The 25,852-nt window shown below is 38.4% G+C and overlaps 2 protein-coding genes across 2 annotated transcripts in view; both read right to left on the bottom strand.

Annotated features, from left to right (window-relative positions):
- Window positions 1–1,379, bottom strand: part of cd82b (CD82 molecule b) — a 34,911-nt gene extending 33,532 nt beyond the window's left edge. The window contains exon 1 of the mRNA XM_014983790.2: window positions 1,203–1,379. The gene's annotated coding sequence lies outside the window, so the exon portion shown is untranslated. The remainder of the gene's footprint in view (window positions 1–1,202) is intronic.
- Window positions 1,380–4,182: 2,803 nt separating this feature from the next.
- The window catches only part of tp53i11b (tumor protein p53 inducible protein 11b), a 52,663-nt gene continuing 30,993 nt past the window's right edge, over window positions 4,183–25,852 (bottom strand). Inside the window, exons 2-7 of the mRNA XM_014983792.2 lie at window positions 25,062–25,199; window positions 17,987–18,045; window positions 17,837–17,885; window positions 16,402–16,498; window positions 10,439–10,540; window positions 4,183–7,269 (exon numbers count right to left, since the gene is read on the bottom strand). Coding sequence (XP_014839278.1) covers window positions 7,136–7,269; window positions 10,439–10,540; window positions 16,402–16,498; window positions 17,837–17,885; window positions 17,987–18,045; window positions 25,062–25,190 — 570 coding nt within the window. The 5' untranslated portion in view covers window positions 25,191–25,199 and the 3' untranslated portion in view covers window positions 4,183–7,135. The remainder of the gene's footprint in view (window positions 7,270–10,438; window positions 10,541–16,401; window positions 16,499–17,836; window positions 17,886–17,986; window positions 18,046–25,061; window positions 25,200–25,852) is intronic.

Below are 25,852 nucleotides of genomic sequence, written 5' to 3'. Positions count from 1 at the left end.
AGCTAGCTGCTAGCCCTGTTACTCCACAAGCTGTTAGCTCATTTGCACATGTGCTAAATATCCCATGTGTTTTCCTGGAACACATGGGATATAATCTTGTACAATGTGATAACAACTAGTTAATTTCATAAAAGATGAGATTATTATTTTAAAAAGTCTTCTCTTGTCCGTGATGTGTCCACCAGAGGGCGCACTACTGACCAGTGAGTCCAATACATGACTTTCTATTGGATTAAAATCTTCAAACTATATTGACAATTATTCATTATATTGTTAAAACAGATAATTTTATAGCAAGTATTACTTTAATATAATTAAATGAATATGTTACGCTTTGTAGAACTATAACGGTGATCCGGATTTATTTCTTTTATCAAATGCACAACTGAGCTAATGGTACCAATATTAGCCAATACTAGCTTGTTATGCATCCTTATTTAGAGTTTAGAGTCTGTTTAACTTTATTTTTGTCAGCTGCAGTTGGAATGTGTAATTTTTATTTTATTTTAGTAAAAGTAACCTGATTATATTATTATTTTACTATATATATAATATTATTATATTTTCCTATTTTGCTAAAAACACCATAAACTTTGGTTGTTTATTTTAACTAGTGTCTACGTGCTACCTGTGGCCAAACTTGGAAAAAAAAGAAAAACTTCCTAACGGGCACCAGGACAGGATACCCACAGTCCCCAGATTTCAGAGTTACGCCACTGCCCACAACATTTAGCAACCAACTTGAGCAAAAAGTCCCAAACTCACGCAGTCATCTGACAACTGACTGCTGCTTATTTTCAGTATTCAAGCAATGAAACTCAACCGAAGAATCCTGTTTATCCCGTAATAACATCATAAACTTCACAAATGCTAAACATCAAACATTGTGTAGGATAGATTTAATAATAAATGTGTAATGAAATGCAGATTTTGCACTACTTTGAAACAGATGCAACTGTTCCAGTGAGACGGATCTCTCGGAAAAACGGGATATTTTCAAACCACACAAAGATAAAGTCTACTCGGAAAGTCTTAACGATGGTTCAAGTTTTATTCATTTCATTTATAGGTCGATTTAGCTAAATTCTGTTTTCTTTTAAGGACAACACTCAGCGAGTTCGGGTCGCTTCGGACTGATCCGGACTCATTTTCAAAGTGTCAAAGTTTTGTAGCTTGGCGGTAGCTGGACAAACGGGACTTACTGTGAGTCGGTCTGCAGACGTCCTCCGTGGATCCGCGCTCCTGCTGAATGTGGGACGCAAAAAGTCCGTGAGAAAGAAAACTGGGTGTTTGTCTCTGCCTCTTTTTCTGTGGGATGAGTGTGTGTGAGTGTGTGTGAGTGTGAACGGACGTGTTCACACCCCCACCATGCGGCGCCAGACATAATACATTCCCATCGACCCCTACGTGTCACATACGTCATCAGAGAGAGTCTTCTAGTTTAATACGGAACATAAATACAGAAATGTACTGAAATATAGTTTTTTTTGTCATTGTCTTGTAATTAAATAATAAAAAAAACAGTATCCAGCATCTATTCTGAAAAATATTGAATAAAAGCATCTGATGTGTTCTGTTTTCAAGCATGAGCTATTTTGAAATGAATTTCAAATGTAAATATTTGTTTATTGCTTACATATTGAGGATTTATCAGAAAAAAATATTTGTCTTTAAAATATATAAATTCAAACACTAACTTGTTTGTTTCCCTATGACTTTTGGACACAGATATGATTCTTAGTCATGTAAAAAACAAAATGTTTATGTATATCATCCAAGTATTTTCAAAGATGTGGTTGATGATGCTGGAGCAGGAAATGTCTCCAGGAGCAGTCAGTCTCGCAACAAATCCAAAGATGCTTCTGACTGAAGGCTGTTGCTGCAGATTATGATCGATTTAAGAGATTCCTCCTTTTCAACTCCTCTTGTTCAGATATTCACTGAATTATTAAGATACTAATCAGCTGCTCCCAATTGTAAAAAACAATATATTGTTGCCATGGTTGCACACTATAACCACTGTCCAAAAGTAAAAAGGAATAAGCAAATATCCTTTCAGCTTCATTGCATCTGAAACCACAAGGAATAATTGGACAAAAATGCAACGCACAATAAGAAATGTATATATATATATATTTTTTTAAGTCTACAAACAAAACTTAACAGAGCTTCTCCAACATGCTGACACCTGAAAATACCACAAAATGAACCAGAACCCAGTTCACTTGGTGGAAAGTTTGAGAATGTACACACACACACCCACAGGAGCTTTTTTAGGATGTAAACAACTCAGACTGCACACACTGATCTCCTCAGCCACATAATGCCGTTTTTCAGCCCCTGTGTTGTGAGTGGAAGTGGAAAGCAGACGGTTGGGGCAGGTTTTATAAAAGGTTACATTTGGGTGGACGAGTTTGAACATGTTTCAGAACATAACAACCAAAAGTGGGATTACAAAACAGCCTGTTGAGACATGTTAATGTGTCATTTCCGCTGATGAGTTGGTTCAAGTACTTTAAGATGTTTGAGCCAGATACTGACCTTTGCACGTGACGTCACGCTCTCCAGAACTCCGCCCACTCCGCCATAATGGATGTTAATATAACCCAGTGTTTCCCAACCCTGGTCCTCAAGGCACTGACCTGCATGTTTTAGATGTTCCCCTGCTTCAACACACCCCATTCAGATGACTGCAATTCAGCAAAACCCTGATAATCAGCCAACAATTGAAATCATGTGTGCTGCAGCAGGGGAACATCTAAAACATGCAGGTCAGTGCCTTGAGGACCAGGGTTGGGAAACACTGATATAACCGCTCCTTTAAAGCTAGTCTAAGAACAGACATCTGTTCTCTAATATCGCTTTTATTTAGTTGATTTCACTTTTAAAATGGTCATAGGGTTAAGCTGCAGGAACAGACAAGAACAGAAAGCAAACATGTCATTTTATTTTATGACTTAATGAGGAAAGTTACAGCGGCGATGGACAGCAGTCATAAATCATGACTGTCAGCCCTAACCGCGAATTTGCAGCTAACAATTTTTATAAGGTAAGATGATTAACGTTCTTATACTTTGTAAGCAGTATTATTACAAAGATATTAAATATGGCATTATGGAGAAGGTACGCGTCTATTAGTAACCATGGAAACAGTGCCCCGGTCATGTAGCCTAGCATGTATGACAAAAACTGGTCAGCATCTCGTCTGTTGTACGTTTTTTTATGCTGCTCCGGTGTAAAGGGGAACACAGTTTATGACACAGTAACATAAATCATGCGGTATAAATTAAGGTAAAGTCAGTAATTTGGTCAACACGTCAGGAGGGAGGCGGTTCGGGTCGGTTTCTAAGCTAGCCGTTTCCAACTCTTAATCCCGCCGTCTATGAGCCCCAACCAGGTGTTTTACGTTCACAGACAAATTAGCTCGATGCTAACAAGTTGAAGGCATGAATAAACTGGCAAAAACAACTTGGGGAAACAATTTCAGTCGCTGTTCAATATTACCATCCCTCACTTCCGACGTCCATCATGGCGCCTCGAACAGTCACTACTTTCCTTTGCAAAGTCGGTAATTTGAGGTGATGACATCAGTGATGTCATATATGGCATCATATCAGTGACATCACTGGGTTTGGCAACATTGGAAAATATTAACTTTGAAAAAGTATGTCTTTTTATAACAAGCCTTTTAGTTGAACTATGCCAGTTTTACTGAAAAGCAGACATTACCGCACTCAAATCAGCTTTTATCTAATTTAGTAATCTTGGCTAAATATTAGCAAGTTTTTTGAAAGAAAGTGACCCAAATCCTGTTCTTAGTAAATGTGTTTAAATTGGAAAGTAGATACCTTCCATTTAATGCAGCAAATGTGCAAAATCTTTTTTTTTTTAATTGTGGATCTCCACTTCAGTAGTTCTGGGCTAGTTTCTACTAGTCAAGTTTGCTAAACTTGACTAAGATATTTGCACTAGAAACTAGACGAAAACTACTTGGTAAGATTTTGTGGTTTTGCAGTGTAATCCAAAAAAAGAAATACTTTATTTGCTTGATTTTAGTGTTTTTATGTTCCTGATCCTCATGTACTTTTCACTTGACACTATTTATCCGAGTGACAAAAGGTCTGGACACCTGGCTGCTTTATATATCTGACAAAACAAACAAAATGACTTCATATTCAGATGTTCCAATAATAAACAAGTGTTCTTTTTATTTCAAACTAATAATCAAATTCAATCACAATTAATTTATCATGTACAATATCCCACATATATACATGAAAACACTTTGCTACAATTTAAAACAGGTCAACAACACACGCCGTCCGTAACATTGTGAGGGAATGAAGCATTTTTGCACTATTTTCAGACTTGAAGACTAGTTTCCAGTTTCATATTTCTAATTTACGACAGTAGGGATGATGAAAGAGTTGCTCTGCCTCCTCGGCAAAATTGCTGTTCTCTCCAAATTTAGACCTGCCTTGCAGACCTTTGAACATTTCACCAGGCTGATCGTTTGAGGCCTGCAGCACTGATGGAAACGGAACGACACTTTTTTTTGTTACTCCATAATTATGCCAGTCAGCGCAAAGCGGTGCAGCGAAAGGTTGGGGAACACAATGTTACTCGGGAGAGCTGCTTCTAATTAAACCCTGCAAAAATAAAAAAAAGCATAATTACGGCTTTTTAGGGGTGCAGGAGACCTCACCCGTGTTTCAGTTTCCCCCATCTGAGCTGAAACATGGGAGAGGACGGCGCACATTTCCCTTCAGTGCTGAATCTGCAGCTGCCGACCCAAAGAAACAAAACAAAAACAAAAAAAAAGAACCGCCCCTCTGACCGCAGAACCTCTCCCTTCTGGCGCAGGACTTAATGTGGCCAGTGGAAACCTGATGGACCACCACTGAAGAAACTCGCTTATAGTCTGAATCCATTTGATTTTCAAGTTTCAAACATGTATAAATATATATATAAATATCTGCTTAGGCAAGCAAACTTTAATGTGCTGATTTGTTTTAAGAATATTATTTGGTTATTGCATCAATAAATCTGATAGGATGGCTACTAAAGTTGTGAAATAAGTTTGGTGATGAAATGTATAACATCCTCTGCATGTTTTGGATCCTTGGTAGAGACGTGTAAAAAGCTTTAGCTTCAAATAATTGTTTCTTAAAGTGGTAATTCCTACAAAAATAGAGCTTTTTTTTCATGTCAGTTTTTCAGTGTCTGCTTGTTTATGACTTCCTGTTCGCTCCGGGTGTAAATATAATGTGCTCATTTCTTTTAGCTATGCGTCACATCAGAACAGAAAAGAAAACCATTAGTCATCTGCTTCTCCAATAAAAAGTAAAAAAAAAAAACAACAAAAATAAAAAACTGTGACCAAAGAGGCTGGATGGGCAGAAAATGCTGAGTAGAGTGGATATTAGGCGAAGTTTAAAAATAAGGAAAAACCGTCTTTGTAAAGCTCACATTTTATAACCATTTATTTTAGATACAGATTATTATTTTTATTTTAAGATTTAAAATCTGTATCCTGCTGACCGACGTTCTGACTGGAAATAATATTAATGTTTTAGAGCAGCCAGAGTTTTAACTTCCATCTGATAGATAATCTATAATTATCCATCAATGGTAACGATAGATGATACGTCACTTATCACAGATAATTCATCAAAATATCTGAGGAATATATAAAAGCTGCTCAGGATATAATAAAAGATGTCAAAGATTTTTCCACATATTCCTAGTAATATTAACAGTTTGGGCTCCAGTGTTCACTAAAATATATAGGAAGATGTTTTTATTGTTTACAAACATTGTTCTCTATTTTATGGATTTTTTTAAACTTGATGTTATGAACTTTTTTTTTCTACATTTTTGATGGGTATTTATTGTGTTATTAATTCCTGTACATGTATTTGTAGTTATTGTTTTATTTATCGCGTGTTAGTGTATGATGAACCGTTGAAAATGTGTTTTTAATCTAAAAGCTTTCCTACTGATCTTCACCAGGGTTGCAAACGACTGAACAAAATGTGATTTAAATGGGTACAAAAATAAGACACATTAAGAAGGATTAACCTTTAATAATCATTGACTAATACTGAACAAGTTCCCTGTTTGGTTCACAAGAGCGCCACTTAATATTAAATACTTATTTACATATTTACAAGTCATAGAACTGATGACTGTTCTTTAAAGTTGTTTTAAGGCAAGACTATGGATATGGTGCATGGCATTAAAAAACAAGCTATGCTACATAACTAAGAGATTATAACAGGTTATTATGTGTTGATCAAGCACACGACATGCTTGATTTGACCTGCTAATTACACATGAAGGGTTTGACGGTCAGTCAGATTAAGGTTCCTTCTAATAGCGCACAAGCAGCAGAGACAACTGTATGGTTTCTCTGGGACGATTCACCTCACAGGTTCACATAACAGCATGACAGTCAGTTGTGCTTTAAAAACTCCCAGCTTAAAGCCTGACAAGTTTCAAAACTAAGACACCAATTTTTAGACTAAACGGTAAAATGATTAATAGTCTTGATTGAACGGATGAGCAGAGTTTCTGGATACTCAACCCATCAGTTTTTTTTGAGTCAATAATCCAGCATTGATCTCATCTGAAGCAGACAGCTAATGATTTTTCTAGGAAATTCGGAGGAAGGCAGTTCGCGTCATATACATATGAGTTCACGTCAAAAAACAACAAATAGCTCAAACCCTTGAGCGTGATAAAGGAAACGGTAGTTAGCTGAAAGGAAAAACACTAAACACTTCACCTGGACATCATATAGCTGTGGAGAAACACCGACAGGTGGTTTGTAGCCGTCTGTCCTGTACACTTTAAAGTTTCACACAGATGCAGCGTCCAGCACTCAAAACTACGCAGAGGAGGAATGTGTGTGAAGCCCAGCCGCTCAGTGTCGCGCTGAGGTTTCTGGTTCCCGTTGTGTCGGTGGCGATGCGACGCTCTGCTCGTCTGTTAAATGTCACTTTGGTGGGGTTTGTAGTAGGCCAGGTCCCACAGAAAGGGGGTGTGAGGCCTTTTACTTACAAAGCAGTTGGACCCCTTGACCCCCAGCTGTGATTTGTGCTGAAACGCCCCTCGCCGAAGCGCCGCCGTCGGCTCAGATCTTCTTGGGCTTGCGGCCCAGGTGGTAGTAGTACGCGACGGTGACCACGAAGAAGAGGACTCGACTGAGGAGCAGCAGCATGGCGGCGTTGGGCAGGATGCCGATCTCTATCAGGGTGACGCACGTCACTGGAAACACAAAGCCACGTCAGCAAAACTAAAATCATTTCCTGAACATATGTTCTCTTGTGATGCTCTGCATCCAGAACCAGAACCAAACGTGGAGAAGCAGCATTCAGCTTCTATGCTCCACAAATCTGGAGCAAACTTCCAGAAAACAGCCGATTCACTGAGTTCCTTTAAATCTGGAGTTGCTTTTGAAACATTATGAATGAAACACCAACATTTAATGTGTTATGTCACGTGACAATTATTCACTGTGTGATTTACAATTTTGTGTTTGTTCATTTTTATGATGTAAAAACTTTGAGCTGCCTTGTTGCTGAAATTTGGTGAGCAAATAAACTTGGTTGTTGTTGACTGCGAACCTGTAGACATGAGCTGGTCTGTCAGTCAAACCTCTCATGGCAGAGCAGAAGAGGACAGAGGAGGATTTTTAAACCTTTGCCAAGTTAGATACATATTTAGGTATCTGCCGATCCCCCAAAATTAAGTTGGTGCACCCTACTTTTATAAAAAATAATTTTTTACATATTTGTTGAAACTGTCACAGTCACAGTATAATATGAGACAGATATTCTATGAAATAAAAAAGCTCCTCTGCTTTCTCTCAGTGCAAACTAAAAACCAATCAGAGGCAGGAGGAGGGTCTTAGTGTTGTCAATCATACCTGTGTGCATGCCACTCAGCCCCCGGACACCTCTAACAAACCCAGTGAAAGTTAAACCACTCTATAAAGAAGAGTGCATCTCAAATCAAAGTTATTCCAAGATAAAGGGAAACAAAACTTTGATTTATTGTTCGGTTTCTCCGATGTTTCCAGCATTTTCTTAACATCTTAATTTTGGTTTTACCATCTGATACCTGACATTTTTTTTATCGTCTTCTGGTAACATTTACACTAGGAACTGTCCTTCAAATTTACATTCTGAAGTTGTTTTGCTTGAGAGTTGTTTTTTTAACAAGGAAATATTCTGAGATTGAATTATTAGTAATGGGAGCAGTATACAAATTAAACCATCTATAAAAGCTTGCATGGGCGTAGGAAGCGGGGGGGACGCGGGGGACATGTCCCCCCCCAATATTGGAGAGAGTCACATTCGTCCCCCCCAATAATTTCACCGCTGTTGCGAATAATTTTAAAATCTTCCACTCGCGTGCTTTTATTTTGAAGGCGCACAACAGCGCATTCAGCAGAGCGCTTCCTCCCCCTCCCCCCTCGAGTTTCTGACTCAGACGGAGTCAGAAACTCCGTTTGAAGGAGGTAAACGATCTGTCAGGAATGTTGCCATGAATATCGCTCGTTTATAACATCTTGTTGTCAGTTTACTTTCATATATAGAACTAAATCTTTTTGGTTTAGCTGTTTAAATTCTGGAATAGTCACATGTCAAAATTTTACCACTAACTTTAACAGTTAGCTAGTCTAGTCACAATGATTTAGAGATTGAAACAGCAGCACAGTGGAAACAGTGGAGCAACACCTGATCATACTCGACCACTTAACATGTGTTTATATATTATATTATATTATATTATATATTTAGGAGAACAGCAGTGCTAGAATGATGTTGAAGAAAGGTGAAGAAGCTCTGGTGAGATCTTCATTTAGTTTATTGAAATATGTATTAACTGTTTTTAATTTTTAAATAAACTAAACTATTTTATTATGAGAGGAGCAGGTCAGGGAAGACATAGGAGAGCCAGTTGGAGTTTCAGTGTAAAGATATAAAATTATATTAATTATAATAGAACCAGAAAGGAGAACAGGAGGAGACTGATGTCAGGTTGATTTCTTTCAACGTTTCGATATTTTTTCATTATTTCCACACCATAAGGTTAATGGTTAGAAGACAATAAGAAAAGTGCTTGAGGAGAGGTTTAAAAATAAATTAGTGAAAATTTTTGCTACACAGTAAATAGAGTTGAGATGTATAATAATGTATACATCTGAAAATTAAGTTGTTTAAATTCTCATTCTGTATGATAAAAACATACTTTTTATATTTAGTTCACATTCTGACACTGTACATCACTGTAGTGTCTGTTGTAAATCCATGAATCCATGCAGGAACATCAGGCTCCAGAGAGTCAGAGGGAGGCAGAGACAGAAACACATATCCGTAGATATTTTAGTTAAATGTTTGCGGCTGAAAATGACAGGAGAAAAAAAACATTTAGTCTTTTTGCCTCAGTGTTTTTCATGGATCTTTGGTAAGTTGCTGAATGCAGTGCTGGAAAGTGAGACTGAGTTAACAGTGAGGAGCTAAGGTGTCTGTTAGACGTGAAAAGTATAATTTTTGTTTATTTTGTAGATCAAACTGTTGCACTGATGTAGAGAAATGCTCAAGAAGAACAAAACTTGTTTTTTTAGATTTTATTTTTGTTGGTCAAACTGCTGTATTGAGTTTAAAACTGTTGTGTCTTATTTTATGAGCTGTTTTCTACTTTGGTTTTAGAAATAAGTAGAACCTGTTCAATTGCCAGTCAATTTATATCAATGCATTTTGACCAATAAGATACATCAGAATCTGGTCGGCTCTGTGCTACCAGAGTATGTAGCTTGCTAGTTGTGAGGCAAATACTAAAGTGAGTGTTCATCCTGGAATGACAGTCATTATACTGCATAACTTTAATCTGATTATTGGATTGTAAATAGTAACGTGTTAGAATACTTGTTACTGAAACAAGGGTCAGATTAGAGTAACGCGTTACTGATGTGTTGATGGCATAATTGTTTGACATTTCTGCTCAAGCTATTTACTCATCTGTCAGGTTTCCGATATGCGTCCCCCCCAGTGACAGACTCGTTCCTACACCCTTGAAAGCTTGTGAAAATCTACCTTAAACCAACAGAAAATAGTGTATAACTGTCAAGTTTATCAGATAAAATTCTAATAAAAACATCAAAGTTCAGCTACAATGTGACAAAAATGTGGAAAAGTTAACGGAGGTGTGAATAAACGTTGAAACCTTACGTTGAATCTGATTCAAAGCTGCGATTCTCCAAACGTACCACAAGAGGGCACTGTCCACGTGTCTATAAATGATGGAACTCATTCCCACTGAGATCTGAACTCATCCGATGTTTATCAAAGTAAAATTAGAGCGCATCTGAAAAGAAACGTCTCACGGCTACAGAAACTCCACATGGTAACTCTTAAGATCTGTTAATTACCTAGAAACTGGACAGCAAAGTAGCAGGCTTCACTGAGCAGAGTCCACTGGATGATGACCTTTTCTGCCGTGTAGAGCCCGTTCCACATAATGAGGGCGAGGCCTGGAAAAAGATACAATCAAAGAGAATTCATATTTTAAGGGTTTAGAGGCGTGGGAATAAAAGCGGAGCAAAGAGAAAAGCTCCGGGGAGCGCTGGCTTCCATTTATCACAAATAAATGGAAAAACGGTTCAGCTGAAGTTGTAATCAGCAGGATGACAGTTCATCATGTACATTACAGCTGAGCTTTCTAAAAGCCTGTGCCATAAAATGGTACATCGTATTCCTCAGGTCCGCTTTCCTCCACTGAAACTGGCCAGGCTACGAACCCACTGCATGTTATTGTTTACATCCGGAAATGTCGCGCATGCGCACAACGATTAAAACAACTCCGTTAGCTGAACGAAACCTGTAGATATTAACTTATCACAGTGAGACACAGCAAAGGGAAAAATAAAGCAGAAAAACCGGTGAAGAACAACGGAATACCATTTTTTTTCTCGCTCTCTGCGTCGGCTACCCCACGAGAGACTCGTTGCCATAGAAACAGACAAATGCCACTACGTGTTTCAGGGTTCAACACGAAACAAAAACAAAAAACACTCAAACATTTCCACACAAGGAACAGAACATTCAGTCTGTTACAGTTTTTTGTTTTTAGGGTTGATTTTCATTTTGCTATAAGTGATCTCTGTGACAGATTAGCTACCACTGCTATTAGCTAAGCTAACACTGCTAATTTAAACACCAGCTCTACTGACGATGAGTCAGAGTTTTTTTTAAATTTAGTATCCGAACTGAAACACACCGCCTCACATCTACATGTTATGGCTGTCAAAGTCAAGAATAACTGAACCACTTCCGTCTTCTTTGTTTTTTTTTTCTTTATAACATTGTTATCTAGTTGTCATAGTGTTGACAATTAGTAGCAAAGCACCGACAGGCGTACATTAAAGATTTAGCGTTTTATGTTTACAGATTAACAGCTAAAACCAATGGTAGTCATCATCAGCCAGCAGCTTTTTGCCCTCCAGCAAGGATCTAACGCTTGTGACGTCACGCTGCAAAGGCTCCGTTGGAGAAGAAGAAGGAGAAGAAGAAGAAGGAGAAGAAGAAGAAGGTGGCAGTGAGGTGGGAGGGCTGATGGACTGCATCCTCTCCCTGCCAGGATCCATCTGTGTGGCAGATGAGCCTCCATCCTTCACCCCTACTGCTGCACCTCCTCTTGCAAGACATGCCCCCTCCTCCCTGCTGCTCCCTGAAGCTCTGCTGACATTTATCATAATGAAGCCCGGCTCTAGCTGGCCTTATGGAGCTCAGCGATGATTTATGCACATATAGCCTCGCAGTGACGTGCTTATAGTTTCAGCTTACCAAAACTGTAACCAGGCATTTAGTTACGTTTATGATTTCTAAGATCACCTAAATTCAGATCCAAAACATAGCAGTCCAGTAAAAGTAGCTCTACTTCAACATATTTTTACTCAGGTAAAAATAAAAAGTAGCCATAAGAAATTACTAAAGTTAGAGTAAAAAAGTATTTGATAAAAAGTACAGAGTAACCGATCAAATTATCAATCATTCAGTATTTAGAAATTACATCATCAGGCGGGCTAAAATATAAAGTTCTGTGGTAATTTTGATATTTTATGAAAAAAATGTCAAGTAAAAAAAAAAAAAAAAAATTAAAAAAAATCAGGTAAAAGAATTTTTTTTTTCCCAGTTTATCATCTCTACAATCCATTTTGGGGTTTATCAAGACCTTTGTTTCTCTGCAACAAACGCTCGCTTAATCTTAAAACACACGGGAGAAAAGGGACGTCAAGAAGATGGACATTAATTTGCATTTTAGTGGAAATCGTAACTTTTCAGCTGAGCATCAAAGCAGTTGGTAGGATTAACAATCTTGGCACAAGAACAATACATTTGACAAATAACATCCCACTAGCACTCATGCAGCATCTGCAGATGAATAAAGATCAAGGATGTTTGACCCGATTCTACGAGGACAGGCCGGATTTTATTATGGTTACCTTTAAAGCTACAGTCACCCTGCTGCAGCAACACTTACTAAGATCACATTCAGAGCTGGGCAGAAAGCTGTACTCGAGTAAAAGCAGCACTACTTCAACATTTTTAATCAAGTAAATGTAAGAAGTATGTAAAATGTTTACTCAAGTACTGAGTAACTGATCAAATTATCAATAACTTAATATTTAAAAATTGCATAATAAGACGGAACAAAATATATAGAGCTATGTTGATATTTTAGAACGAAAATTAAAATATAAATAAAAACAATCAGGTAAAATCTTTTTTTTTTTTCAAATCAGTTTATGAAATTAAAAGCTGCAGGTGTGCGACTGCGTCTCATGGGTGTTCGGTTAAAACATGTTTGGTTTTCATTCAGTGAAGTTGAAGAATCCAAAAACATTTCATAATAAAAACTCAAGTACAAAGTGCAGTGCAGTAAAAATACTCATAAAAGTCTTTTTATTTTTAAAGTTACTTAAGTAAACTGAGTAAATGTAACTGTCATGATGTAAAAACAGTCTTCAGTTTGGGAGACATTTCCTGACTTCATAGTCAGGAAATGAAGCGAAGAGGTAAAAACAATATTTATTGGAAATCATAATCTACACCGTTTCTGTAAGCGACCACATCCTGCATCACTTCCTGTTTTTCATTTAAAGGTATTGCTCTGATTGTTGATATGGGTAAATTTAACCTCACAGCTTTTTCCTCACTCATAAACAAGCACCTGGATGATTTGAATGCAACGTTGTTTTGTTTTGTTTTGGGGAAATGCCAAAATTTCCTCAATGTTTAAAAATTATTTCCTCAATTTTTAAAAGTCATCATAATAATTTTTAAACCTGAATATTTCATTTATCCTTCTGATTTGTGAAAAACTGGAGAGAATTATTGATGTAATTTGGAGTCCAGAGGACCACATAAAAAGCTACGGCGGGCCAGATTTGGCCCCCGGGCCTCGGGTTTGACACATGCGCTTTACAAAACAGACAAAGACATAATCGGTCTTGTAGCTCTCGGAGTGCTAGCTATAACAACGTCCATTTTAATTTACATCCATCTGAAAATATTACAACCAATAATGATAATTAATTAGTTCATTTGTCATTTGTTAGCATTTCAACCACTGGTAACACATATGGAGAGAGAGAATTGAAATCCATGGACATGCAGATATTTTATTGACTTGCAATTAAATATAATATCCTTCCAGATGCTGCCAGTTCTAATGAATGCATCTGATACAGTGATGAAGATATTGTGCAGCTTTAAATATCGAATGGCAGCAGAAAAATGTTCTATTTTACTTCTGAAAGAGAAAATTAAATGAGCGAAAACTGGAATTGTGAGGTCAGAGATTTTTAAACTAGTTAAGATTCTCGCCGGTTCATCGCTTATTTTTAATCCAGAAATGTTAAAGTTAGACTACAGTGGATGTTTCCTGCTGGGTTTGAAGTAGGACAATTCTGGAAAATGGTGTGAAGAGGTGAGAACTTTGTGAGATAAATCCTCCTTTTCTCCCTCCCTGGCCTCTAATCGCTTCTTCATGGAGCCATTTAATCGCCTGACTGACGGCCTCGACTCAAATTAGGGCCGTCGAAATGATTGCTGCTCATCTCTAAAATACAGTCTGAGAGCAGGGCGAAGCACAAACAGCGTAATTACCTGGCTTATTTATAATCAGTGTCTGTCGCCTGTCAGTGACTGGCACAGAGCATCAGAATAAAAAATAAACCTCGATTTATTGGGCTTAGAGCAGCGTTCACACATTTAGCAAAAACTCACGGACCACCTAACACGAAACACCCCAGTAACACGACATCTATTCATCTATTGTATTTAATTAAATCTTTTTTTATCAAGTAAAAACAATGGCTCTTGGCAGTACCATTTCTAACCACAATACTTTGGTAAGCAAGGCTTATACGTCACACTTTGAGCTCATGTTGCGACAAATAAATATTTATCCATTTCATCTTATTATTATTTTATGCATCATTTACTAATTATTATTTATTTATGATTATTATTTATTAATTCTCAACATCCCAGTTGTTCCGTTTCTTTGAGAATTTCTATTTTTTAAATTTTGCTGTAATTCGGATAATCAGTTGTTTACATGCAACACATCATGCGGACCACTAGGGGGCGTTTAGAGTTTGGATCACATGTGTCAAACTGAAGGTCTGGGGGCCAAATCTGGCCCGCTGCAGCTGTTTGTGTGGCCCTCTAGACTCCAGACCATGATTGTGGAAATCCCAGGATGTTTTTATGCTAAAGCATAACTTAAGTTTATTGCTAATTTCCACAAAAATTGGGAAAAACGTTGGGTTGAAGTTTTGCCAACTCTCTCCAGCAGGAGTCAGCTACTCTGCTTCCTCCGCCTTATTTCATGACAAACAGCATTTCTAAAATGCAGGCAGTCATTTTCTGATATTTTAAGAGTTTATTAATGGGTTTTATCGATACATTCTGGCACATCCGGCTCATTAGGAGCATTCATGATCTTAATTTGACACCTCTGGCTGAGAGTAAAGCGAAAAATGAGACCAAGTGCATTTCCTTGTGTCTGCGCCTCAGCAGTCCCGCCATTTCCCACCAAGTTCCCCCCGGACTTAAACTTGACATCTGAAGCGACTGAAACAAGAGGCGACTGGAGCATTGGCTGTTAGTTTTGCTGAGAATTTCTCTCCTCCACGCCTGAAGCCGTCTCCCTTCCTGGAGAACTGAACTGTATCAGATTAAAGCAGCATCTGCTTGGGGCCTGAAGGAGAGACTTTTCCAGCAGAAAGAGAGCTCTTTATGTCACATCTGAATGAGGAGTGTGTGCCAGTTCTAATGAATGCATTAGAAGACATTATCGCAAGAAAGCCGCATGCAGTTGAGCAACGAGTATTTATAGCACCGGCAGAAATAAATGTTAAAAGCCTGCAGAGGCGGGGCTGAACCTAAAAAGTAAGAGTAGCACTACTTTATACCACTTGAGTAAAAAGAAGTTAAAGTTCAAGAAATTACTCAAGAGTAAAAAAGTATGTGGTGAAAAGTCAAGTACTGACTAACTGATCAAATTAATCATTTAATTTTTAAGAATTAAATCATAACATGAACCAAAATGTAAAAATTAAGTGGAAATTTTGGCATTTTAAAAGCTCAAAATTAAAACAGTTCATATAAAAAAAAGCCATCAGGCAAAAGAAAAATTTTTTCCCAAATGAATTTTTTTCTATATAGAACTTATGAAACTAATAAAACCTGGTTTCTTGTTAAAACAAGCTTGTTTTTCATTCAGTGAACTTACTCACACTGTAAAAACTAAATCTTACCAAATACCTTTGGTCTAGATTCTAGGGCAAATCTTTTAGTAAACTTGAAATGAGACAAGTAACTTTTCAGCAGCTTGTTTTAAGTCAGTAATTCCTTAATATTGATGAAAAAGTGCCAGTTCCATCTGTAGATTATTTTGCTTATAACAAGTTTTTATCACATGTTATAAGTTAATTAATCTGCCAATGGACCTAGTAATTTTCATCAATATTAAAAGATTTACTTAAAACAAACCTCTTGCTGAAAAGTTACTTGTATGTTTGTCTAATTTCAAGTTTACTAAGATGTTTGCACTAGAAACAAGACCAAAAAAAAAAAAAAAAAAGATTGTGTTTTTGCAGTGCAGTCAGGCAGAGAATCCAGAAATTTTACTCCAGTAAAACTAGCGATGCATCGTAATAAAGTTATTTAAGTAAAAGTAAAAAGTACAGTAAATTTTTTCCAATTGTTACAGCCCAGCTCTGATACACAGTGCCAACAATGAGAAAGCCTTCAGAGTCACCGGGCATGATGGGAAATCTGGTGTCTGTGTGTTTCTTGTGAGTTTGGAGATTTTGAAACTTACTGAGCAGCGCTGCTCCATAAAGGCGAACAGAGATGCTCGTTGTGGAAAGCTCCTCCTCGAAAACAAGCTCGTAGAGTTGGTTGGGAAACACCAGAGCCTGTGAGGGGAAAGAAAGGCTCAACACAGTCCTGTCATATCAACACAGTGGCATTCTGTGCTTCCCAAAGTCTTCTGGGTCGTGAGTCAGTGTCGCCGCTCATGCCCAGAACACTGAGGATATTGAGAATTTGATAGCGAGGCTGACAAAGAGGGAGTTGTGTGTGCAGATAACGCTCCGTAATACACTGATGATGAATCTGGAGAGAACTGTGTCTGATTTTTTGCAAAATGCATCTGCCATTTTTTTAAATTATCTGCACATGTTTTATTGATGGTGCCAATTATTACTTCTGCATTAAAGGGATCCAAGATTAGTTTAACATGTTGACTTAAATATGTTGTCATTTTCCTATTAACTAAAAAAATTACTGTTTGTGATACACCAAAAATCATAATTACTTAAAAAATTTATAACTTTTGTTATATTTTTCACCCATGGTGGTCGCCATGTTGTCACCTGCTGGGTTGATGACATCATCAGGTCCATTCTGGAAGGCTAACTTTACCCGAGTTGTTTGTCATGTTGTGTTTGGTGTAATTTTAGATAATGCCACGCTGCATCTGGACCCGGATATCTTCCCATACGAATCTGGATAATTTGCCACATGAAAAAAAAGAAGAGCGCAGTGGGAGCGAGCTGGAGCCAAACAACTTCCGAAAGACCCAATCTGTGCTCTCAACATTTTTCTCCAGAAGACTTGGAGTCATTTGTCTGAGTAAAACTGACAAAGGCTCTAGGAGATGATCGTTACTTTAACAAGCTAAGAATAAATGCCGTGCTGACAGTTTTTATCCACAAAGCGCCTAAACCTAGCTGCCAGCAGAGCATTGGAAGCTCTTTGAATGCTAATAGAGCTCTGAGGCAGTAGCACGGTGCCACTGGACCCGGAGACCGGACCCTAAACAGCTGTTATCGGACCGGACACAGAGCTGTAGAAGCACTTACCGGCTCACACAGTACATCCAGAGGTAAGTGTCATTCTTTGTTTCATTTATGAAGGTAGCAGCAGCTCCTACGGCCAACTCTGTCCTCTTCCTCTGTTTGGTCCTCCTCATCTTCATCACCTCTTCTGATTTCTACGTTCTGATCGATTTCAATGCGCTCCAGTTCAATTTGAAAAGGCTTAACAATGTTAATCGCTGCTTTGGCTGGACGGTGCTGGCCTAGTTGGACCATTAGACGTCATTTACCCAGAATGGATTGCAGCGTGAAACACGGCGACGTTCATGTGACAAAATTTTACTAAGATGTATAAAAACTAAATGTTTTTACATCTAAAATAAATATTTCTCGAACAAAGTCTGTTGTTAACCGTGGATCCTTTTAAACACTTACCGTTATGGCCATTAGTGTGAAACCCACAGCGGAGACGAGAATCCAAACCCTGGGAGAGAAAAACATGCCGTAATGAATCCGTCTCAAAACAACTGGAAACAAAGACGAGTTAAACTCTGCTGTGAAGTCAGAGAGCACTCCAAGTCTCACCTCAACCCGATCGGCTCTCGCACCGCAAACTTCAACTCGTTTCCGAGCATCTGGCTAATCTGTGAGCAAACAGGGGAAGAAAAAAAGGAAATGAGTTACGAGAGGGGAAATGTTATCACAATCCTGCCATCTCGCCAGATATTTAGCATCCGATAACCCTCGACAAGCAGGGATGGAAACCGCCCTGCAGCCGTACTGAAAGCTGCGCAGTTCTTAAAAAGAGGCACTATAAATCAGCCTTGGGGAGACGAAGAACAGATTATTATGCTAATGGGAGACTCAGAAAGTCCTCACCTCCTTAGTGACCCGTTTATCATAACAATGCATTCTTAATAAATAATCAAGGGCTGTTGCTACGCCAAAAGAAAAAAGAAAATTAAACTTTAAAAACTGGAAAAATAATAAAACTTCCGGAGGAAGTCTGTTGTGGATGAAGAGAAACCAAAACACTGCAGCACAAAATGTATTTTATGTGATAAAATATAAAATATAACTGGAAAGTAGAAGTATTTTATAAGTAGAAGTCATTGTAATTTAACCCCCTCTTACTCTAACACCCTTTACTTAAATCCAGTGCAATCAATGACCTTATTACTAAAACCATCATTGAACCGTTTCAGGAAATAACTAAAGCAATGGATATTACATCATGAAAATTGTAAAAATATTGTTTTGAATACTTTTTTTAACTAAATATGTTTTTATATTTTATAATGTTTACTGTGAATTATGCAGGTTTTAGCTGTACCATCACATCATGCATGTTAATTCAATCCAATCTGATTACTTTTAATCTGTTTGCAAAGAGGAACAGTCAAAGGTTTCTGTTAGATTTTGCAGGTGAAATTACAAGTTTTTCTGATTTTCATTTGTAAAAACATTTTATCCTCTACACTGTCAGACAGTAAAACACATTAGTGTTTGTAATGTAACAAAACGTGAAAACAGACAAACACACAATTCCTAAAGCTGAAACTTCAGAGACCATGAATGAGAAACCAAACAGCTGCAGTGGTGGCGCCAAAAACCTTACAAAGATTTGACAAACGGCATTAATTTTGTTCCATAAAGGCTCTCCAACAGAAAGCTGCCAAACTCCAAGGGAAGCTCAGTCAAAGGTCATCCAGCATTTCCTTTTAGATGAAGCCAGAAAATGAAATTTCCTGAAAATTCAGATTCAAACTGTTTCCTCAAATACAAGGAGGAGTGGAGTAACCACTGCCAGGGGATTCACATGAATAATCAGTTTGAAAATCAGTTCTGTGATATTTGTAAGAGAGAAATCAGAATGGCTTACAGATCCATTTCCACAGGTCAGAACTTCACAAACTCAAACTGGTTTCACCGTCTCCAACAGATGCATCTCTGATCAGCCCGTAGGAAAACATGTTCACTGGATAATTCAGAATCCGTTTAAGATGAACAGCATGTCCTTTAAGCTTCCCTCTGTTAAATACTTCAGAGTTTTCTGTGTGCAGAGCCGCATGTTCAGCATTGAAAGGTTATTTCTGTTTTTTATCTGCAAAGAGCAGAAGTTCTGTCCTCAAGTAACTGGAAATTATGTTCTCAGAAATGCACCGACAAATTTAGATTTTCCTTTTCAGACTGGGACGCAGAAGGGCAAGGGGTAAATAAACTTCCCCCGAAAAAAAGGAAAAGTAAAAGTCAGAATTAAAAGTAAAACTCAGCCAAGTTTTACCCAAACAGCCCTTCTTAAATCCTACCACTCGTTTATTTCTTTAAACTTTTACAATCTTTAGGAGGAAAAAAAACGTTTTTCCGAGTCTCCAACATCAATTAGATCCCTTCATCCTGAAATGCCTCGTCTGTGAAGAGGAGCAGCGTTGGAGTCAGACGGCTTTACCGAAACTAAAAATACACAAAGAACACAACGGGAGAGAAGTGATGAATCATTTTCTGGCTCGCCGTGTTTACTGGGAGCTTCAACTGGAGAGTAACTTTCTGTTCAACAAAACCGCAAAACATCAGAGTGAATGAAAGAAAAGCTCCAGCATCAGGAGGAGGGTTTTACAGTCCAAGATCCTCATCGTCACCGTACCAACATGCGATGTGCAGCAGAGCAGCAGAGCAGCAGAGCAGCGCGCCTGGTGCATGAAAGGTGCACAGAAAAACAAACTGAGCAACAAAAATAGAGGATTTAGCTAAAAATGGCATTTTAATTCATGTCTATATTTTATACACAAACAATTTAAAAACATATCAAAGAAAAGAGACTACATTTTTCTAGATGATTAATTGAAATAACTTAAAAGTAACTTTTCAGGACGATATAGGAGCTTGTTTTAAGTAAATAACTCCTTAATATTAATCAAAATCTTTTGTTCCACTGGCAGATAAATTAATCTACAAACATGGGAAACATGTTTTATTGGAGGTGAAATAATCTGCCGATGGAACTTGTAAGTATAATAATATAAACCAGCTCATATTTGTTGCTAAAAAGCTACTTTTAAGTGAGTCTTAAATATCTGCACTAGAAACGACAACAAAATACTTGGTAAGACTTTGTGTTTTTGCAGTGCACTGAAGAAACGTTACAATTTAAATCTAAATTTGGATCAACGTCACATCCGAGCCCGTCATAAGGTTTTTGAAGTTATGGCGATAAACGATAATATTGTTGTTTTGTGACCATTTTCAATGGTAATGTCATGATAACAATGCAAAAACATCCTTAAAGATAAATAAACTTTAATTTCTAATTAACATTTAATGCTACAACTCAGACATTTTAAGTTTTTTGGGTAGAAAGAGAGAAAAGAGAAAAATTATGAATCAATCAAATGTAAATTATTGATCTTGTTTTAATCCATTATGCTATTAACTGATTTATTGCGACCGGCCTGATGGAGACTACATAGTTACTACTTTAAATGAACAAGAAGCTGTTTTTCAAGGATTTGCAAACAAGCAAGAATCCAACAAAGCATCAGATTCCCTTCGGTTTATTCCTAAACGTTCGCCCGCGGCTGCTGCCGTCTTTGAATGGGAGCTTTTAAAACACGGAGTCCCTTGGAGCCAAAACCTAAAAATTAGGGAGCTGAAAAGTTTGAGTCAGAAACCATTACATCCTTCCTGGCTGTGCAGCCGACGCGCCTGTTTGTGGATCCCTGAGCACCAGCTGCAAACATGCGGCCAGGTGAATCAGCTTCCTGCTCCAGAGGCTGTTTTTGACAGGAACACATAAATATTCATGACCGCCATGACGAATACTCCTGAGAGTTAACTGATAGCTCTGGATCGGCTGGGGGTGTGAGAGAAAAACAGGAAAGGGACGCAAACAGGCCTAATTACGGCTCCTGTTCACATCCAGAGAAGAACCAGCAGGTTTCAGAGGCTCAGAGGGTAAAAATAATTCAGAAACAGTCAAAGCTTCACATCCTCTAAAGCTTTTAAACAGCAATAAAACAGAGGTTGGTAGGAGGACCAGAGATTTTGGTCCGGATCGGAGGTGAATACGACTGAAAGTATGAGAATATGTAATGTATTAAATGATTGATGGGTTAGTCGGTACTGGAGTGGACCTTTTACCAAATAAAAGTAGGTTTTTACCAAATCTACTTGGTCAATGTTTTCCAAGTCTGAGCTGAAACTGTTTCACAAAGAATATAGTCAAAAGCTGTAACGTCTAGATGTGCAGAGCAGGTCATGGCAGAGTTTCACTGGACAATAAATTGTCCCAGAAGTTATTGCGATACTCAATATTATCGTTATTTTGAGACCATTTTCAAGTAATATGATAGTGATGGCTTAAAACACATTTTCAAAGATCAATAAACCTTAAATTCCAACATCAACACTGAAGTCATTTTAAATACCCAAAATAAATAAACAGAAACAACAAAGGAAATCGACTCTGAAGTCAAAAAAGCACCAGACTGAAAACTTTCACATCCAGCGTTTGGCAGAGAGAAAAAAAGGATAAATTATGCTAATTATTGACCCCAGTTTAATTTACGATGCGGTTAATTGATTTATTGCAACAGGCAGAGCTGACAAACATTTCCAAAGTATCTGAAAGCCGTTTGTGGTGAACATAAAGTACCAAAAAGCAGAAAGTGAGTCACTGCCGTGTTTTCACATTAGGCAGCTGGACAGCTGTCACCATGTCATGTGTGCCCATCAAACAGCCCCGGCTGAAAAGTGCACACCAAACATTTATGGTACGGAGTGTGATGAGGGCTCGACTCCAGGTTTGTTTGTTGCTGCAGCACATCATTAGGGTCAGCGGAGCCGTTGGTAACAAAAGACAGGACAAACGGCAGCGCCTGGCGATCCGACAGAACCAAAACCCCTCAGCTCTTTGTTACAGGATCTGCTGATGTCCGTGAAGAAGTCAGGAAGAGACGGTCAGCAGGCAGCACTTCCCCCCTTTGTTTACGGCCCCACAAGGTTAAATCCAACCGTTTCCTTTAGGCTGCAACTTCAGCCAGGTTTAGACTCGACCCCACAGGCCTTTTCTCCACACAACGACAAAACAATACACTGCAAAAACTCAGTCTAACCATGTTTGGTTTAGTTTCTAGAGCAAATATTGTACGACACGTGAAATAAGAAACTAAATTAGAAGAAACTTCTCAGCTTGTTTTAAGTAAATAAATCCTTAATATTGATGACAAAGTTCCACTGGCAGATTATTTCACTCATAACGTGAGAAAAATGTTTTGTTATAACTGAAACTAGAACTTTGTTTTAATCAATATTAATATCTGTATTGGTACCGATATTGAAAGAAATTCGTGATCAGGTATTGGTGACAAAGTGCCTGAGGGCAGATCTATTCAGTCTAACTCTACGCTTTATTTATTTTACATTTAATTTCATTTTCTGAACCATCTGACAAAAAGGTTTGTTGCAGTTTATTCTTACATGTTCGACCAAAGTAATCAACCCGTTTTTATCAGTTTTTTGGCTGTTCTGCTCCTAACGGACTGACTAAATAAATTAACGTTTTTTTCACATATTTTACCATCTAGAGAAGCTGTTGGTGTATTTAAATCTGCTTTACGGGTGTAGAGTTATCAAATAAGTTTGTAATTCAGTAAATTTTGGACTGTGTGTAAAAAAAAAAAATCAACACTTCAAATCAATTCTGCTGTTTTTCTGTATCGGCTGAGACCAACTTCAGATATCGGTATCAAAACTGAAAAACGTGGATCGGTGCGTTCCACATAAAACACATGTTTACTGGTAATCCCTGCTGGTTTTGTTTTGCCCAGTCGGTGCTGAAGAGTCCAATAAAATCACAGAGGCTGTCAGAAACGGAGAGATGCTGCTGTAAGTGATTTTATTTAAATGTTTTCATAACTGCGCTCGCTGAAAGATTTGTGTGACAGATGTCTGGGTTAGGCTGCGCGCTAAAACATTGAGAGAGAAAACAAACGGGGCTGAGAAAAGGGGGCTGACATCTCATCACAAGCCATCAGCTGCCACCGTATGCCTGCTCTCTTCTGCTCCGCTCCCTTCGCTCGCTTCCCTGATTAATATTTCAGAGCGGAGCTGTCTGCTGCGGCCGCGCGCAGCCATGACGTCTTACATTTAACAGAATAAGAAATGATAAAATCTGCGATATTTGAGTCCTTTGGAAGGAGAGAAACGATCCACAACCTGCAGCTGCGGCATGAAATCGAAATGTTCCTCCTCTGTTTGGACAAGCCAGCATGGGAGCCATTATGTTTTGGTTTGCGTTGCCCATAAGTACGGACATGAAGAGAAGAGGAAGTAATCCAACACGCGAGACGAAGCGGGCCTCCCGGGGGAGCCGGTCCGGTCTCAGCGGAGCTGCAGCTTTACGTGATCCAGATTCCCTGAAGCGCGAGAGGCGAACGACAGACGAGCCAATCAACAGCCCACTGCGGCTTTTAAAGGGAGTCCAGAGCTGCTCTGTGGTCAATATCAGCATTTTTCTTTATGCACTGCTGGACTGAAGGCAGTTTAACTGAACGGCTTCGTTTAAGGCGGAGCCGTTTGTAGGAGCCGAGACGATTCATCGGGTCGATGGTGGCGGATCAGGTGATTTGGTAATTCAAAAACTCAACAGAGTAATAGAAACAATAAACTCAAAGCAGCAATTAAGCATTAACATTATGAACTACTTACTACTAGCAGACATTTTTATTCATTTAGAAACAGCAACACTAATGTTTTAACTGGAGAAGAGTTGAAAGATCAATGGTTGGTGGAATAACCAGCAGGTTTAATGGGTTCAGTGCAGCGGGCTCTTAGTTTTTTCCAGAGCTGTATTTATTTTGCATTTAAGATAGAAAAAAAGAAAAACATTTGTAAATAAGTGGTATAATTTTAGCTTCACCCAGAGATTTTAGGCAATATTTGCCATCTAATTCTTTAAGAGCCAGTATTTCCAGCCTTATAGTGTCATTTTACAGCACAATCAAGCAAATATGTTACCTTGAGTTGTTATCAAAATTAGATCAAATATAACTTGTAACTGAATGCCTTGAATTTGGGCCTCTGTCTCTTTAAGAAGCTCCTGCTCTTTCTGAAGCTCCGCCTTCAGGAAGTCATCACAACCTGGGTCCTCTATTAACCCTTTAATGTTTTTTTACCAGAGTTTCAGAAGTAGCTCCTATAATGAGACCAGCATTATAGGTCTCATTATAGACCTATAATGAGACCTATAACACCTGGTGTTTGCAATTAGCAAACACCAGGTGTTTGCTAATTGCTGCTGGCTAGTCTGAAGGAGTTGAGTGGGGGAGGAGCTTCGACCGCTAAGGCGGGGCTCGGTCCCACCAGGCGTTTTGCACAGCTGAATAACGATTGCCATGGAAATTAAAGGTTTCCTCAAACATTCGTGGAAGAATCAAGGCATCAAGTTTGTTTTTGATATTTTTGTAAATGTAAATTTCACATAAAACTGCCTCTTTAATTGGTTAATCCAAAAATAGTCAGATGTGTTTCTAATACAGTACAGAAAACACTTAAAGGAAAAACCAGCAGAATGTGCCTATTTTTTTAACCAATTATCAGAATAATCTCTAGTTGCAGCTGTTGGTCGTCCTAATAAACTGGCTTTTGGTGCGAACGTCCCGACCTTGGAGCGGTGCACTTCCCCGTCATCGTCCTCGCCGCCGACCCCGAGGATCTTCCGGCTCTTCAGGCGGCTGATCAGGTCCGTCTGGCTGTGCTTCTTCATGAGGGGAGGATGACTTTTAGACGACATGGTGCACACCTGCAACAGAACGGAGAACTGCTGTGAATGGTTGGGAAAAGATGCCCTAGTAAGGAATCAGACTCTGCCAACCTAGAAGAAATACCTCCAGGACTTTAGTTATGTAAGAATTACATAACAGGGACTCTTCCAAACATCAGCAAGTAGTGAAAGTGGTTTCATTTCAAAGTCGAAGTCGACGACAGGAAGTGGCAGGAGAACGGTGGTGACCGCGTCTACAAACTTATTCTCATGATTTTAACTGAATTGTTCATTTAACGGCAACAACTCAATTTCAAAATTATGTTTTTTGTTTTTTTTTTTAGTTTTCCACACATTTGTAACAGAAACGACTTTAATCTCACAGTTTTTACTTTTTCTTAGATCAAAATTTTGAAGTAAAGGTGAGAATCACACAGTCAGGTGGTTTTCAGCTGTCAGCTACTGTTGCGTTATAATAAATCTTGCTTCTTTCTGCTAACAGAATTTATGCCGATTTCATTTTCCAGATCCTCGGCACCGGCCCACACTGCCAAAGTACCAAAACGTGCATTAATCACGTCGGTATCACTGGGCCTGATCAGCACCGATGTCACGCTAACAGAGTCCTAATCCATAATTACAATGTTTATAACACATAATACATAAACAACATCTCTGTATTAGTTATCCTA

Source organism: Poecilia mexicana, unplaced genomic scaffold (assembly GCF_051168715.1).
Source record: "Poecilia mexicana isolate PSO_F unplaced genomic scaffold, ASM5116871v1 scaffold_6, whole genome shotgun sequence".
Lineage (NCBI taxonomy): Eukaryota > Metazoa > Chordata > Actinopteri > Cyprinodontiformes > Poeciliidae > Poecilia > Poecilia mexicana.
Note: the sequence above shows the minus strand (reverse complement) of the source record. Positions and strands in the feature narration are given on the sequence as shown.